Source organism: Bombus vancouverensis, chromosome 3 (genome assembly GCF_051014615.1).
Source record: "Bombus vancouverensis nearcticus chromosome 3, iyBomVanc1_principal, whole genome shotgun sequence".
Classification (NCBI taxonomy): domain Eukaryota; kingdom Metazoa; phylum Arthropoda; class Insecta; order Hymenoptera; family Apidae; genus Bombus; species Bombus vancouverensis.
The window spans coordinates 18,143,648-18,161,006 of NC_134913.1; the positions used below are offsets into that span (position 1 = coordinate 18,143,648).

The window sequence follows — 17,359 nt, forward strand, 5'->3', positions numbered from 1 at the left end:
ACGAGATTGCTTGCTCGAGAACGAATCGATCCGATAGACCCGACGTTAACCCGATATTTTGGAAACGACGTTCGCAACTTTGAACGTACGCGAACGTGATAGCTAGATTTTTCAGTTAATTCGAACTATTTTCTGCTGCCATACCGGCAACCTTCAAAGAACGTGCTTTAACGGCGTCTGTCAGCGGGCGTTAATGCGTTCTAACGATGGTCGTAGTGACACGGAAAGCGTAACTCGTTCGATGGGATTTCACGATAGCATCGCGTAAAAGTCCTGTTGCTTACCGTGCACATATATCTGCGTGTATTTTATACATCGACGACAAACGTCACGCGTAAGTAGTAATTTTCAGAAGCTTTCCCCTATGACGTGAATATCGTCGACGTCGTCGTGACGAGAGTCGAAACAAGGATACCCTTTTCTATCGGAATATTTCACTTCGCTACGAGATCTGATCACGTTTAAGCGCAAGGAATGTACAAGAGGAACACGATACGAAGAAAGTGTAGATGAAGTTTGGAACCTTTCGCTGAAATTTAAACGTGGAAATTTAGCGTGGAAAAGATATTCGCGAAAAGAATAGCAGATCCAGCGTGAAAATTATAGGGAAATTATTTAACATGGAGTACGACATGGATTCGAGTCGACACGTACTTTTACATTATTTATATTTTGTCGATTGTAGTACGTGAATTATATATCACAAAAATCTTCATTTTATTTCTTGGATATAACTTACATTTCATATGTCAAAAAGCAAGACAATTATTTGTTAGCATACGGCATTGTGCGGAACGAAAACCGGATCCGAAGTGAACGCGTTGACACGCTAATACTTTTCGCCTTCTGTATTTCTCGTAAAATGCGTAAGATGCAAATTGCTTAGATTATTCTAAGTGGTAATTTTAGCTTGGATGTAGGAACATTGGTGTAGGAAACATTTTTCGGCAAGCGAACTTTTGTATTCTCTGGATCTTCCATAGATGAACGACTCACGGAATCTCTCGTTGGTTCTTTTCAGAATTTTTAGAGCATGTTGCAGCCAAATGGCACAACCCACTCTTCCATTCTTTGGCCAGGTGATTTTAAATTTTGTTTCCTCGTATCACTCGACTCGTGTGAAATTCGTGAAATTCTCTTCGAATTTCGTAGAACAAACGATCGAACGATTTGAAAGATCGCCCAAGATCGTGTAACGTTTCTCTTCGAGTCTTAATTTCGAAAAATCAATTTCATCGGAGATCCAATCGTTCTACGACTACGTGACACAAATCGGACGAGAGGAGTTGCAGAAATCATATAAAATTTCAATTCTTATTCAGATAGAACACAGATATAACTTTTTCTAGAAAGAAAATATAAAAGTATAAAAAGAAGTATACTTGTTTGTCCAGCTTTCACGAATTCCTTTTCTCTTTCTCTCTCATCTTGCGTAAATACATAGAGTGTTGATCGATTAATCGTTTCCTAGATAACTTGGATCAACGATCAGATTCTGCAGAAAATCAAAATACGCTTTAATTTAATACCTTAGAAATTGAATCTCGCGATTTGTTTGGGAACGTCATGGCTGAGATACGAGATTTTGGATAACGTATACGAAGGATATACGATGTCAACAAATTCTCTTGCAGGGAAATAGCTTCCCTGCCATAAATTAGCCTCTGTGCTCGTTAACCCGAAGCACAATGCCCCGAGACAGTGAACACCACCAGAGCGCGCTTTCTCTTCGAATAAATTCGAAGTTTCGTCGTAACGGACTGCTTGAGCAACTCGTTTAAAAGAAACCCCTTTCCTATCTACGCCAGTTTGATTACCACAACAATACGGAAGTTCTTTTTCGGCTAGGAACGAGCCAAGTTAATCACGACACCGATACCACGAAACTTGGACTCAATCGATCTTCACCGCACTCAGCGAGAAAACACTTACGAATTCTCTTCGTAATCGTGCCGCGAACCAGCAACAATGGTCGCAGAATCTTTAACCATCCCCGTACAATGCCTCTCAGAATGTTTCGTTTAAATAAACGATCGTTATCGATTCGATGGATTGTCAGGATCGAAACAACTGTAATTAGGTCACCGTGTGGTATTACAATCATAGACGCAACGTCGTATGCTCGTTCCGCTAATTAGATTCTCCATCATCTACGTGACGATGACGGTCTATTACAACGAACGACGTCTTCAAGCTTCGAAATAATCAACGATTTCGAAATAATAAATTGACGCGCGAATAAAATTATTTCCCAACGAGAATTAATTAGAAAGTTGGAAAGTAATCGAAAAGTGTAATTGTTTTGAAATTGCCGCGTCCACCAAACGCGATTGGAAAGTTTCTGTTAACACGTCGAAACGAACACGGAAGGTCCTTAATCGATTATTCGCTCGCATGACCGCAGTTCTGGAAACGTTTCACAATGGTTGTTTCTCGTTGTTAGACGACTCGTGATAAGTAGGAATTTCGAGAGACGCCAGGATAGAGACGAATCGAAAAAGCATTTAATCACGGTGTTCGCGTATCGAAATGGACGTGCTTCTTTCGCGGTGAAACCATTGAAAGATGGATGTTGCAATCGCGTGTTTCGTACCGGACCGAATCAAATTATCTCGAAATAGGATCGTAGCTGAATTACGGGACTACGTAATCCGCGGTGGGTCAGGGTGCTGGACTTGGACTGAAATCGCGGTCTCCTCGGTGGTCAGGTACGCCATGTCGTGTTCCTCGTCGTTAACGCCTTTGTTAACGAGCTGGAGGATTTTATTTCACTGCCGTGGAAATTCTTCTCTTTATTTTCCCACCTTCCTTCGGATCTTTTCTCGTTCCCCGAGGTTTTCTCTTTCTCTCTTCCGTTTCCTTCGTCTTAATCGCTTAGCAGGTCGATTAATTAACCGCGTAAGAAATAATTAAAAGATAAGAAAAGGAACGGAGAAAAAGTATGGCGGTGGCTCGCGACGCAGATAAATCGCAACTGAATGCTTCGCTAATGAATTACAACGTCGCTTTATATTTTTTTCTAATTAATGGACGCCATCTATTAAGCGCCGGAACATCGATGAATTGCTTTGTTTCGCCGCCCTTCGCTCCTCATCGTTCTGTGTTACGCGCCCTTGGCTTCTCCCCTCTTTTCGATTCGCTACGAATGGCCCTCCACGGTTATTGTTCAGGTGAGAAATTGAAACGAACAAACGGTAGCGCCGGAGGTCGTTCGAAACGATACTCGTGGTTACCACTTAATTCATTGTACCCGAGCTCGTTTCGTGTTCAAAGTCGGCTGCACAACGAATCGACGTTCGCAGTCTCTCAGAAAAGTATTTGGATAGTTACTATAGAAAACTTTGATCGGTATATTTCATATATGTAACGTGGTCGTATTTTCATTCTATGAACATTCATGCTATGTTTACGTCGACGTTTATTTGTCAAATATATTTGTGATCATTGCGTATGTTTTCAATGAATATCTAATTGTCTGGTTTCAAAATGCACGAGTGCAGTCAAAATAGCTGTGTCTCGTTACAGCGCTAATAAAATTTTCAAATGCTTCATACGGCACACATAATATATTCATGTAAGGTTTTTTACATATATCAAAATATTTTACGCGATCCAGCAAGAAAAAGTTATAATTCGTCGGTTTCATTCTTAGACAAAATAGACGCTTGTTGGATTTTATTGAATTTTTATTAAAAACAATGCTTCGTCGTTTTATTCGTCGCTTTCCGATTTGCTCCGTCGCTCGAGCAGAATGAGCAAAAACGATAGGATAAGGAAGCTTGCGTTAAGTCGTATTAAACGCAGCTCGTATTTTTCGACTATTATTCCGCGTCACTCTTCATAATCGTAATTTACGAGCAGCTCGGAGTTTAAGTAACCATGGAAATATGGCCTTTCCACGGTTTCTATCTCGTAATCCGACACATGGACCTTCTAACCAATCTGCATGGACGGCATCTCACCCATAAGGATAAAAAATCACAGTGGTTCGTGAAATAAACGGATCCAAGTCAGACCGTAGATCTCCAAGGGAAAGGTGCCCGAAATCGATCCACGCTCGAAGCTTCGTCCGCAAAATAGCCGCAACGATTTGTCGTGGCGATTGCTCGGAATAAATTTCCCAAGCGATCGCGACGCTTTTCGAAATTTATCTCCGCCACTGCATAGATTTATTTGCGAAAGAAGGGCGGCGTGCACACGCCGCTACCGCCAACGAAAACGTTGCGTCACGCAGCTAAATAATCCCACCGGCGGACCAAACAAATAATTCTATCTTGCGAAACTTGTCCGCTCGAATGGGACTCGTTCAACGCTACCGATGCGAACTTACGTATTTATTGCTATTAGCAGTAAAACGTAATAACCACCCGGCAAGAAACCGTCGCTCGAGTGATCGCTGAAGAGATGAGACGAAGAATTCGCGGCTGAAGGAAGGTATTTATCGAAGAATTCGTTATTCGTCGTGAAAAACCAAGGAAAGTCCGGTCGAAGAATGCGAGTTCTCCGTGGCTCCTTTCACGCAGCTTCGTCCTTGGATGAGAACGCAGGATTCTCGCGGGATGCTCGCGTATCGTAAGCCAGCTTCGACGAATCCGCCTTTCGTATCTCGTTCTTGCTCGTCCCGTTTCTGCAGATCATCTCGTTGGAAGTGGCTGGTACGCTGATTACTTCTGTCAGTTGCATCGCTGTGGCGAATCGCAACGCCTGAAAGCAGAATCGAGAGATCGTCAGCGCTCTGCGAAACTTGCAAAGCTATTCAGCGGTATGCACACAAGGGACTCACGTGTGTTCAATCGTGTTTCGTTGATGAGATCAAGCTATTGACGTACGCCGCGTGAAACAGTGTTGGTTGAACAAAGAGAAGGGAGTGCAAACGGGTCGGTGCACGCGCGTAGGGCAAAGGGTGTCGACTACAATGGTCGTTGAATCGCTCGGGAGTCAGAACCTTCCTTCGCGGTTTCACGCCCAAGAGAATGTTTGAATTGCCAAGCGTAAATTAGGGGATGACGAGAGTTTGACGCGTTCAGTGTTCTTTTTTGTTGGTTTTTTCAACTTTTTAATTTTTCTTATCTAATTGCTATTATTACTCTTAAAGAAAGCAATATCTTCTAGCCTTGTAAAGTGTTAAACGAGAAACGAGGAAGATGGAAAAATGCGAGTAAAAGTTAGTGCTACGTAAAACAATTACGAAGAGAATTCGATAACTTTACAAGGTTCTTAGGATAATTCTTTTGTGAGAGACGGAAAGTTACAACCTTCGCAGACTCGCAAAGGATCTGATGCAATTAGTTTCTTGGGCCGATATAAACGCGTTCGAGGTGAATTCATTAAAAAATTGTATTTTTCGCAATTTCCTCAAGGCACCACTTAACTACAGAAAAATCCGCGCAACTACCACCATTTCCAATCCTCGTAAATTACGAATCCGGACTACGAGTAGATAACGTTGTTTTATGTTATCAACTAACCTTGTTCCAATTTAGACAGACTTTCTGCGCACCGTTCAGCCCCGCTATTTGTTGCTTATTTTTATCTCTTCGTTTTTCACCGTTTCCGTTTAACCATCCGATAAAACTTTCCTTAGTCGATGTTTCCGCGTTCAAGTCGTTTAACCACGTTCTCTATGTAAATCGGCCACGAATATTAAATACAACTCGTTCTAACAATGAATTCCTTACACGTCGAAAAAATACATCGCAAATACAATTGTATTAGGTTGTCCGAAAAATTTCTTTCCTCTTATAAGGAAATAATAGACGCACAATGTTTTCTGTTTTGTATTAGTTTACTGAATTATGCACGAATATAACAAGAGAAATAGAACGAAATGGATCATACCTAATTTAATAAAATAATATAATACAGATATTATTGTTCATCTATTATCACCTTATGAAAGGAAAGAAACTTTTCGAACAACTTGATAGTATTTTGAACGAATAAACGACCACGTATATTCTAATTTTTATCTGCTATGTTCGGCTGCAAAAAATTATGGTTGGGCGATCTTGTGTAAAATCGCTGTATCCCATTGAAACGCTTTGGTCGATGTGAATTCAGCGATGTGATTCAGTGGACAATTAAAAGTAATTTCAAATCGAAAAGTTATCAGAAAGGTTTCGCTATCCTGTATAGCAAGTTTTTATGAATAGGTTGAATAGGATTGAACGTTCGTACTTTCTACCTATCTCGCATTTAAATATACATATTAATGTTTTTATCGAAAGAGCTACGCCATTTCTACTGATCAAAGCCGAACTTCTCTGTTTAGTCGCTAAATTTGATATTTATTTGAAAGTAGTATTTTCTCAAGTAATATTTTACTAAAGTTTATCCCAAAATAACCAGCAACCACACCATTTAACAGAATATATCGGTAGTTGAAAGTGCTATAAATTTTTCGGACAACCCAACACAACGACCAAAAGTTCGATCTCGTGGAAATACAATGTACCACATAGAAAAAGCACAGCGGGAATAGAAATTGCATCCATCGTGGTGAATTTTTGACCCGCTGAAAACCAATTTCTAGAGTAGGTAAGTAAACCACGAACATAAAACAGGAAAATAGAATCGAAAGTATGTGCAAGTAACGCGAATCGTTCGAACCGATAAAACATACGCGCTTTTAACGAAGCGCAACTCGAAAATGCTGAACGAACAAACGCGATTTCGCGATGTACAACTCAAGTGCAATTTGTTACAATGTCTACGAGTTTTAGATACGCGATCGTCGAACGATGCAGCTTCGTCGTCGAACTTGAAAAGCGATTCGCACGTGGCCGATTCCTGGACAATTCGATTAGTTTCTGCGCCATCAGTCGCGCTACAGCCACCCACGTGACTTATTACAAGATTAAAAGTAGCCGAAGGGCGAAAAAACTTGTCCAATTGCGAGGTTGTCTGTCGCTCGCGCAAACAGGACCCTCTAATTCGCCGCCATCCCGCTTTTTCCGCACTCTCGAAACGACATTTATTTCCGAACTTCATCCCCATTCAATTACGCGTTTCATCCTAGTCGTTTACGGAGAGTTTCGTCGCGCTCGCTTTCCACGAAAATTGAACGGAAATTCGCCAGTGGACATTCGGCTACAATTCGTTGCTACGTCCTCGTTAAGAACGTCGAGGACGTGTATATTGCATTGTTGACGACAACGTTATATGAGACTTTAGGCGAAATGAAATTACAAAGAGCGAAAAAAAGAAAAATAATGGCACACGATTAAAACGAAGAAGATTCAGGAGAAATCCATTTTTAACAAATGCCTATTTACTATTCTACTTTTAAGAAGAAATTCATCTTTTAGGAATTAACAGTCAGTATAAATACTCTGGTGACCAAAGGTTTTGCGACCGCCTGTAAATTATAAAATTCCGCGCAACTTAAATTTCGCGAAATAAGATATTTTTTATCAGAACTTTGTTACTTCGACAAGGAACAGTAAAAAATTGTTTAAATTGAAAAAGTATCGCTCTCTAAAGTACGAGCAGTGAATGAAGTTTTTGGTTCGACGGGAGTTCGACTAAGTTTAAGCGTAGCGGAATAAAGACAGCCATTGTAGAGAATCGCTCGAGTTTGATGGTTTAGGAACAAGTGCCAAACTTCTGTCTCGAAAGACAAACGACCGGGAGAAAATATCACACCAATGCTTGAAATCATTTCGGCGAAAAATCGAATAATCATACACTCGTTCGATTCACTCAATTACTCTAGTCTTTTCGCCTAATTCAGAACTATCGAGCCAATCTTTTCGACTCATTGGCGTGCATAATCGTTTACCAGGTGGTGCGAACTATTGTGGCCTTATATTCTTATTAATTCAATTGTTTCGTTAATTGTACCTTTCTCTAAATTTTTACGCTCCACAGAATATTAATATGCCAAAGGATGAAAACGTAATCTCCAGTTTTCTCATCCCGTTCTATCAAAAGTTAACAATGAGTTTGGCAAAAGTTTGCTACGAAAATTCTATGGAAAGTAAGAAGATGAACAAAGAACGCTTGTGTAGTCAATTCTCGAGTTCACCGTAAAATTTGCCCCAGTATTCGGCATTCGCCGAGACTGCTGTAAACATTTAACGAAGCCATTGGCAGTTGTCCAATTCCGCGGAAGTTGACTTTCGTTGGCTGAATACGATTGCCGTGCGGTTATAACTTAAAAGTCATTACCTTTCGTCTGTCCCTGTGGGCAGAATACAGGATCCAGATAATGTAGCACACCATTATTATGGCCGGTATGCTGACACCAGCTATGGTGGACGCTTCCCGTAAGAGTGCATGATGCACAGCGAGTAGCATGATTGCCAGCACAGCTCCACCGGCGACGTATCTTCCGGTCCGACGCCGTTCCTCCTATCGACAAATAGCAAATATTCAGACGATGTTATAATTAGACTGCGAATTTTTATGGGAACTCATATTTTTATGAAAATAACTAAGAAAATGAAACCTAAGCGAAAACTTGTTTCAGCTGCTAAGAATTTGTAATATAACGAGCGTTGTACTTTGAATATTTCACGTATCTCTACATTTTGTATGCTTTCTATGTATATCTGCAAACCTTTCATAAATTCATAAAAATCCACTGACTATTTATGATTCTTCCCACGACTGTAGGTATACGTCATATTTAAATAGCGATCGCTCGAACACCTGCTACAACGAAACGTTAAGATATTACTGGACTATGGTTATTTACAATAAACGAATAAGCCCGACCTGGCCTTATTATATAAGATATAATAATATTCATAATGTGTACATTAATACTAATTAACCATAATGTGTACAATATGGTTCGGTATTATATGTCAATATTAGAAGACAATTCTTTCTGCTTGAGATTCTGTGATGGATAAGATTCTTGTAACCGACGTTTTGCTGCACTTTGTCCAAAGATTTCTTCATTAGCTTTTCGCGTGTCCCGCATGAAACTTTCGCGATGGTTCGTTTAGAAACGATGTAAAATGGATGGTGATAAGATCGGTAACAGGAGGATGTACATGAACGATGCAATAGAAAGATTATGGTGCAGATTCTAAAGGAAAGATAGTGGCTTTGATGTTGACAGTAAATCTATGAATGCTGATTGATGAAATGGGAACAGTAACGCGCTTGAAAGCAGAGTAAGTAAGTCTCTGGAAACGGAGTTGTAAAGAGAACTGGTCTCTTAAAACAAAATCGTATTAAAGTAGTATTGTCCAATTAACGAGCTCGCTGTTACTGACGCAACCGGTAAATTTTTCATGCATTTTAATAAACAGATTTAGGAAAACAAGCATAATGGTAAGCAGTGAGGTTGAAACAATTGGCTAAACCAAGAATATTTCTGACAAAAAAGGTATATTGGTGAAGATGATGTTATTCATTAAAGTAAAACTGTTCCATCTCTTGGTAAGAAGTATAATTCAAAAAGTTCATGATCCGAACAAAGACTTTCTAAATTCGGTTCTATATCGAGAGATATAGTCATATTTCCATGGCAATAAACGTATTAATGTACAACACGCAGAATTAAAAAATGCATAGATGAAGAAAGGTACGTAAGCGGCAAACGTAAAGTAAAGATTTTCTTCGGGAACTGCATGGAAGAATCCCTGATGCGCTTGATTCTCAAGATTCAACGAGGTCAGAGGATGGTTCTACGAATAGAATAGGAGAAAACCACGAGTACTGGAATTCGGACAGTCCGTATTAAATTTTGGATAACGACGGCTAGCGGAAGTGACAGCTCCATTTCCATTCGTGCGACGCCGATGCAATTTGACCTGTCGCGCAGCTACTTTGCATTCGGTGCGCAAATGCGTCCATCCGCACCATCACTGATATCCTGACGCGTTTTCCTATTATTATCGTATTCAAATCGAAATATCGCCGGATATACACAGTCGGCACGCTCCGTCGCTGATCTATTTTGCCGTAAGTCGCGCGCAAGCGGAGGCGTGCCTCGTAGATACGCGAACGGTCGTATCACATGCACCACCGATTCTGAAATGTGTTTTGAGGATCGAATTCCCGACCATTCTTCCCATCGTTTTATTCGTTGAATATTTATTCGTTGTACGAAGTATACTGTAACATGCGATACTTTTCGGCATAGTTTCTCTTTAATAATTTAATCTGGTTTGAAGAAACTGTTCTTTAGATGAAAAAAGAAAAAACGAAGAGGAATCTAAATTCGATATCACTCGGCTCGCTTATCATTAAATCTTTGCGTAAGATGGACTCGATGCACGAAATATCTCTAGTAACGTTCAAAGACAAAATTGCGCGCTATTTCACTTTGGATTTTCGTATTCACTTCTTAACTGAATGAACTCTGCATGGATTTTTCTTTTCTTTTTTTTTTTTTTTTTTGATAGTTCAGCTTGGTTAGAAGAATCGTTTCTGTGAACGAAAACAAGCGATATAATATAAGACGGCCTATGTTGCCAATATTTATTGGTTTAATCGTAACATTTAGAGATATGGAAGTGACGACGTCGGTCCTAATAGAAGCTACAGCTGGTGCGAAAAAGCAGCGAAAGAAATTATTATAAATAAATTTTTAAATAGAAAGAGTTAAGCAGGGAAATGGATAACGCGTTAATATCTGTAACTGCGTAATAAAAAATATTACATTTATACTTAACAAGTTTCCAAATTGGGTAGAAAATACCATAGGGACACGGTTTCCTATTTCATCGCAGCGTATGACCCGCTTCCGTACGACTCGTGTTATGCAAAAGCGAAGGATTAACGTTAACGATGCGACTATTCCTGTATTTTTATTTGCGAGAAGCATTCTACATGGAGCAACATGCGGAGGACAGAGAAACCAAAGCTTTACGGACTAAAAAATATTGCCACGGTTAAAATATTACGTTCTAAGAGCTTCGTTCGTGAAATTACGTTCGTGCGATATTCGCGTCTGCGGTGAGGCGTGCACTGCGTCGTTCTTCTGTAACGTACAAGTACGAATTGACTAATTTTTCATTCACGAGCGAATGTTTCAAAAAAAAAAAAAAAAAAAGTTCGTCTTATAAAATTCACATTCATAGCGTAACGTTACGAGAACCAGATGGCTGTCTAGCGAGGGAGATCTGCGTTCGAGGTTGCAGAGAAGTTTACACGGATCGTTGGAAAAGCCGAAGGGATCGAAGTAGGACGCATGGGACTGGAACAAAAGTCGAATGGAACTGTACTAAATTTCGAATAGCGAAGTTGCGGGAAAAGGTTCGTGCCCAAACACCTTTTACGAAACCTTTTCCCTCAACTCTGCTCTTTCGAAATCACCATCCCGCTAATAATCGTTTGAAAATATCGTAACTAACCGAGGTTGCAACAGTATCGAGGGTGTCCCTTGAAGAGGACTCGTTCGATCTGAGAGGCATGGTCCTGACAATGACATAAATCAGCTTCACCGACAGATTTAAATAATCCTCAGGGATAGGAAGGCCCCGGTGGATTCGAACTTTATTCTTTCACGAACATAGATCATCGATACTCCCTCTTCGCGATTCAATCTCCCGGTCGTTCTTCTCGATTCAAGCGACGACATGAATCATTGCCAGCCGAAGGACACCTTGCAGCACGACCAACACTCTCCTGCCGTGCATTTTATTATACACGGTATTTCACTTGTCTGGTATTGCAACTGGTTTCGTTTTCTTTTCTCTCTCTCTCTCTCTCTCTCTCTATCTCTCCCTCTCTCTCTCTCTCTCTCCCTTCGGTCGACAATCGTCGAAAATTTTTACGACGGTAGATACGCCTGAGGAGATGCCAAGAATTTCGCAGCGAAATTTACGGACATACCCGCCGTTAAATTAAACGTCGCGTATTTACGGCCGCTGTGGTTTAATTAGAAAGATTACGACGGTTGTAGTTTAATTAAAAAGATTACGACGAAGGGGAAGAACGCGAGTCATCGTGGAAAGTCTTCAAGTCTTTCGTCTCGATTCATCCGACATTCATACGCTGACAGATGTAATCACTTTGAAACAACAGACTGGACTAGCAGAAATCACCACTGTTGACTTCTTGGGTCAGGTCATCCCTTCAGCTTGGTCGCACCACGAAAGAAATGGCTGTATCACGATTTACAGCGACTACTTGGACCACGTTGGTCCCTTTGGTATAAAAGAAAGGATGGAAACAAAAGAGAAGAGTAACAAGGGTCTACAGTGGTTCACCAAGTTCACGATAGACGATCACGACGGACATCTCGCGTGCACTGGAAGCCGTGCGTCGATCCTCGCGTCGAACGGGATCGATGGTTGGTCGAACTGGCGCGAGAGAGCTTGGAAAATGAGAACGAAGAGGCGTTCGAAGGAAGATGTATCGGGAGAACAGTGCCAGCCGCCCATTTACAACGTTGCCCGGCACAATATAAGCCAGGCAAGCTAGCTAGCATAATAAACGAATAACACGATGGACCAACACACCCACGTACATAGACGTTCCTCTCTCAAACATGGCGCGTTGCGTTGCTCGCGGAACCGATCGACGATAGAAGATAACTGTCTTTGCCAAAATTTTCTCTGGTGCTTTGCGAACGTGCAGGTCGAATACCTTTGGTAAAATTGCTATACGAAACAGTTTGACGTTGCAGAAAATGAGCTTTGTACGTGTATCGTGTCCTAAATTGACGAGCGTTGCGATGAACTGTCAGATACTCGTCTTTCAATTCGTTTTTACATTTTATATGTATTAATGTACGCTAACACGTTGAAACGCGGCGAAGCTGACGGCAAACCGTGTTACGTTGAAATCGAATTAGCCTTGTTCCCGTGGTCCGTGAGAGAGTTTCGAACGGAATGTTGACTCCCGAGCATCTGATTGGAGATGCTCGTGAAATTGAATGCTACCCGCGCAAACCGTTCTATCGCAAATTCTGTTCCACGAATCTCCGATACTACTCAGTGCAACTATTATAGATAGCTTTGATTAAAGACAAGAACGTCTTTAATCAAACGTGTCTTTAATCTTACGTGTCACGATATTCGATATTAAATATCCCTAATTTTTACATTCTCCGTGTTTATACGCCACAATGTTCGATATTTGATATCTGAAATTGTTTTTCGTTTTCTAATGTGTGACGTCGTTCAGAATTATTCGAACGAGTTCGATAATCGATGCACATTGGCTTGAACGATTTAAACTTAAAACGCGTGCAATTCCTACACTATGTTTGTAGTGTACTGTACGCGTGCTATGTTCCAGTAAGATATAAACTACCGGAGGAGAACACGATGAATCATATCTTCCATTTTTATACAAGTCTGCAGTTTTACGAATACGATGCACGCCGTGTATCGACCATAGTCGTGTTTCTATTCAAATTTCGAACGACCAAGAATTGGAAAATGGTAGGAATTAATGATAACGAAGAATTCTTGCTTAATTTTTATTATATCGGAGGTGAAGTAAATTATGAGAAGTTTGTCCTCGCAATAATTACGAACTCAATTTTTACAAAGTCAATTTTTAAACGAGAAAGAATCGGGAAATGGTACAAATTGAAGCGATCGTAAGCCGGCCATTTCGTTAGATCGTCGTCTTCTGAAATACCCGTCGTTACGTGTGGTTATCGTGGCGGAGTTCGTACGAACGTTCTAATGAAGAAATAAAATGGCTGTATTCAGAAGGGCCCACGAAATATCTCGCGATCAAATAAACGACTCATCGTGTGCCGTTTCATCTGAACATGGCAATAAGCCCGCACGATATTCGATCAGTTTTTTCCATCTAGCACGGCCTTACGACATTGTCTCCGGGATGACAATTACGCGATTCTGTTTCCGTGTATTCTTACCTTTTTCCCGGTTGGAAGTGTTGAAGAAAAAACCTCGACATCTTTATTTGTTTATTCCGTGACCTGGAAATCGCTATTACGCAAAAAATAGAATTTAGTGAAACAAAAATATTCTAAATAAGGAGAGGTGCATATTATTGTGCTCTTAAATATAAATTATGTTTTGGGTTACAAGGTCTAGGAACAAAGGAACTAATAAATAAATTTCTATTTACGTTCCTTGTAAGCTTTAGCCAAAGCTATAAGCTTAACTTTTTTGGTAATGTCCTTTTGTTATAAATATACATGGTGATTGGTAACTGGTGGTACAAGCGGAAGGGGGATGATTCTACGCGAAAAAAGAAGTCGAAGACATATAATAAAAATTTTTTTTTTTAATTTGTTTCTTTTTTAAATTTTTCCATCGAAACAACGATCTACAGTGAGATCCGTTATAACGTACCGCACGCGTACCGAGCGAAAATTCAAAGTCGATTTTCTCGAAAACAAAGCCTCGAACGAAAAATTTTTATTCTATATTTTCGACTTCTTTTTTCGCGTAGAATTACCCCCTTTCCGCTTGTACCACCAGTTACCAACCACCCTGTATAAACGTGCTCCCTATCGATTCTATTGTATGTAACACTAAGAGAAAAAGAATCTGGATCAGCATAAACTTATACATTATACTTATACTTATAGCTTTATTTATTTCAATATATTTTTCTATTACAAATTCATCCATTCGTTCTTCTATCGATCAACCTCAACAGGAAGAATGTCTCGCTGTGTATCCTTTACGACATCGGGAAAACCCTTAGCGACACGTAACGCGTCAATTCTGTGCCAGGCATACAGATCGTTTATCTTAAAGGGAACAGTCCCGCGTAGTATTCGAGCCACGTCGAGTTCATTTTTTAATCGTACGAGCAACCGTGTCGTTTAACAGGACAAATCGCGGCTCAGCCTTTCTCTCTTTATGCACAATCGAACGACTAAACGAAAAATCCACGTTACATAAGCGACGTCTAACAAAGAACAGATCGGCGACCTTAATAGAAAACCAAGTTGACCAACGAAGATTGATACGACGACTGAAAAAGTTTTCGGATGTTCCGCCCCTTCTGTCTTTTCTCTGTTTGTCCGCAATTTTCAACTTCTTCGGTTGTTTTGCTTTCTCGCTTCGTATACTATGACCTAGTTGGTGACGTACAAATTCAAGATCGCAGATAGCCAAGTGTTCGGTGTTATCTGTTGTCGTGCTTCTCCGCGGATATTTTTCGAGGCTAAAAGAGAATAACAGCAACGTACATGGCGCAACGAGAATTAGCGAGAGTAGATTAGAGAGCTTGGAAACAGTTTCAACTGGAAGGTTTACGATTCGAGCGATGTAGGCTACGTGGATTTTGGAAATATTTCTTCCTCTTCTTCGTCGAGATTTTTCATGGACGTGGCCGGCTGGAAATTCGCGTAGTACGCGTCGAAACACGATGCTTTCTTTCCGAGTGTGCGCGAGTCACACGGCTCGAAAATCTGATTCATCGATAGGCAAAAGATCGGAGGTACGTCTATAATAAGATTCTAGTGCAACTCGGACTGATGCGAATTCATTGAGCATCGCGCGCCCACGCGACCCGTTTTCAATCTTTGTGTCTCTGTTCTGCAAGAGAAGTCCCGAAAGAAAACGCTGATATTTTAATAATTCCTTTGTTATTCCATCATCTTCGCGATGCTCGAGGCAAGAAACATTGCTGAAACTACCGAGGAACGAGTAGCGAAGAAACTTTTAATTGCCAGCTACAACCGTGCCTTCCACGGCAAGTAAAAATCCATCTCAAAGCCCGATTCTTTCTTCGAATTATCTATTTTCGACAAAACTGTCGTTAAAACTGGGTTGAAGCTATTTCAGCGAACCTAACCACCGTGTTCAACGAATTACGTGCATCGTCAAGATCAGTCCCCGAATAAACGACGATTCACGAGTGTCAATGTATCGTCGGAATACGTTTTCAATTATCGACTAATCTCGGTGGATCTAAACGTGCCGATGAACAAAATTAATGAGCGGTACAAATTGTGGAACGAATTTTGACCAAAGTCATCTTACTTAATTGTAGAATGAAAAAGTTGAAACCGTTGAGAAACAAAGGAAGGAAATATAGAGTATCGATTGTTCTTGTTTTATCTTCCAAGAGATTTCTATGCATGTGGATTGGAAAAAAGGGATGAAAATAACTATCCCAAGAAACGAATCACTAATTGGTAAACCTAAACTCCGGTTACGTTCTTCTCCCGGAGGATGTAGATAGGCAATCGTCGGTTCGATTCATTTCCATTTACGTTCGGTTGGACGTCGCCAAGAATACATGAATATCAAGTGGTTTTCTATGCGATAATTGATTCCCAGCAACTACCAGGTTTTTCAGATTCTACAAACACGAGGAAAGAGATGAACTGGAACAGCAATTGCGAGGTAAAATTACTTGTATCCGTTGACTTTCAGTCGTTTGGATGAAAGCACGTGGGCGATTCGAGATTCCTCGCTAACATATCGCTCGTGTACGGCCAGTTAACACGCCGTGATAAACTGTCGTCGATTAATCGAAGTTTAACAACTCGTCTTAAAAAATAGCGTTAGAGAGAGGTCGTGTACTCTGTTGATTGTAACTCGTTTCTTTCTTCCAAGACTTTTGAATCATTCCAGCGTTGTTCGAGAATAATGATTGGCGAATCGTGTTTATCTTGAAGCGATAATTCGCGAGGGATACGCGAGGAGGAAGCGGGTATGCGCATGTTTTTTGTCAGTCGTCGCCTCGTAAAACGGACGTGGCTGGTGAAATTACGATATAAGCCGGATGTTCCGGTAAACGACGCCCCGATATTCCCTGAGTCACGAGGCTTCTCGAGGGATCATCGAGGGAAATACAATTTTCGAAAGTAAATCGTTTCGTTCGACGAAATAAAAATTTCACGTGGTTGTAGTTTTATTTGCTAGTGTATGTTTATATTTAGTACGCTTATGTGTATATTCGTTTGGAATCGATGGTGGCTTTTCAGCGTATATACGTTAGAAACATTTGTTTAATGCGCGTATATTCGTTTGCACAGGGTATCCTGCCCCTGGTTCGTATGTAAACGACAGGAAGTTTACTTTGATCGTGGAGAGGCAATACAGAGTGCGCCACCTTACCAGTAAGTAAATGTGCCGATAATTTTAATATAAAAATTTATTGTTTAATTAAATTAACATGTCCCTGTTAAAAGGAAAAGCCGAAGTTGAAACATTTTATCGATGGAAGTTTAATGTAAATAATTAATCCAAGTCTAAGGTTTCGCGCAGTACTCTGCATTATCTCTTGTAGATACGTGTAATCGTCATAAACGAGACACAAAACTTTTCATGTCCCACGTTTTGGAGATTATCCGAGTTTCTTATTATTTTCGTGTCCAATACGATGTTATTTATTCGTTACAGTATTGCTTTCAACTAGAACTAAAGTCTCCTGTGTAATTATAAATAAAGTATAGAACGGGATATCCTCTAACCGCAACGAAGTATAGAATTTTATATTTTTACAATAACTC

At 40.4% G+C, this 17,359-nt stretch overlaps 1 protein-coding gene across 1 annotated transcript; it reads right to left on the reverse strand.

Annotated features, from left to right (window-relative positions):
* Positions 1-266: 266 nt before the first annotated feature.
* Positions 267-12,410, reverse strand: LOC117154157 (uncharacterized). The gene is made up of 3 exons (XM_033328876.2): positions 11,313-12,410; positions 8,170-8,352; positions 267-4,704 (listed from the first exon to the last, which is right to left on the reverse strand). The coding sequence occupies exons 1-3, from the start codon at positions 11,370-11,372 to the stop codon at positions 4,516-4,518; spliced, it is 432 nt and encodes a 143-aa protein (XP_033184767.1). The 5' UTR covers positions 11,373-12,410; the 3' UTR covers positions 267-4,515.
* Between the last annotated feature and the right edge of the window lie 4,949 nt (positions 12,411-17,359).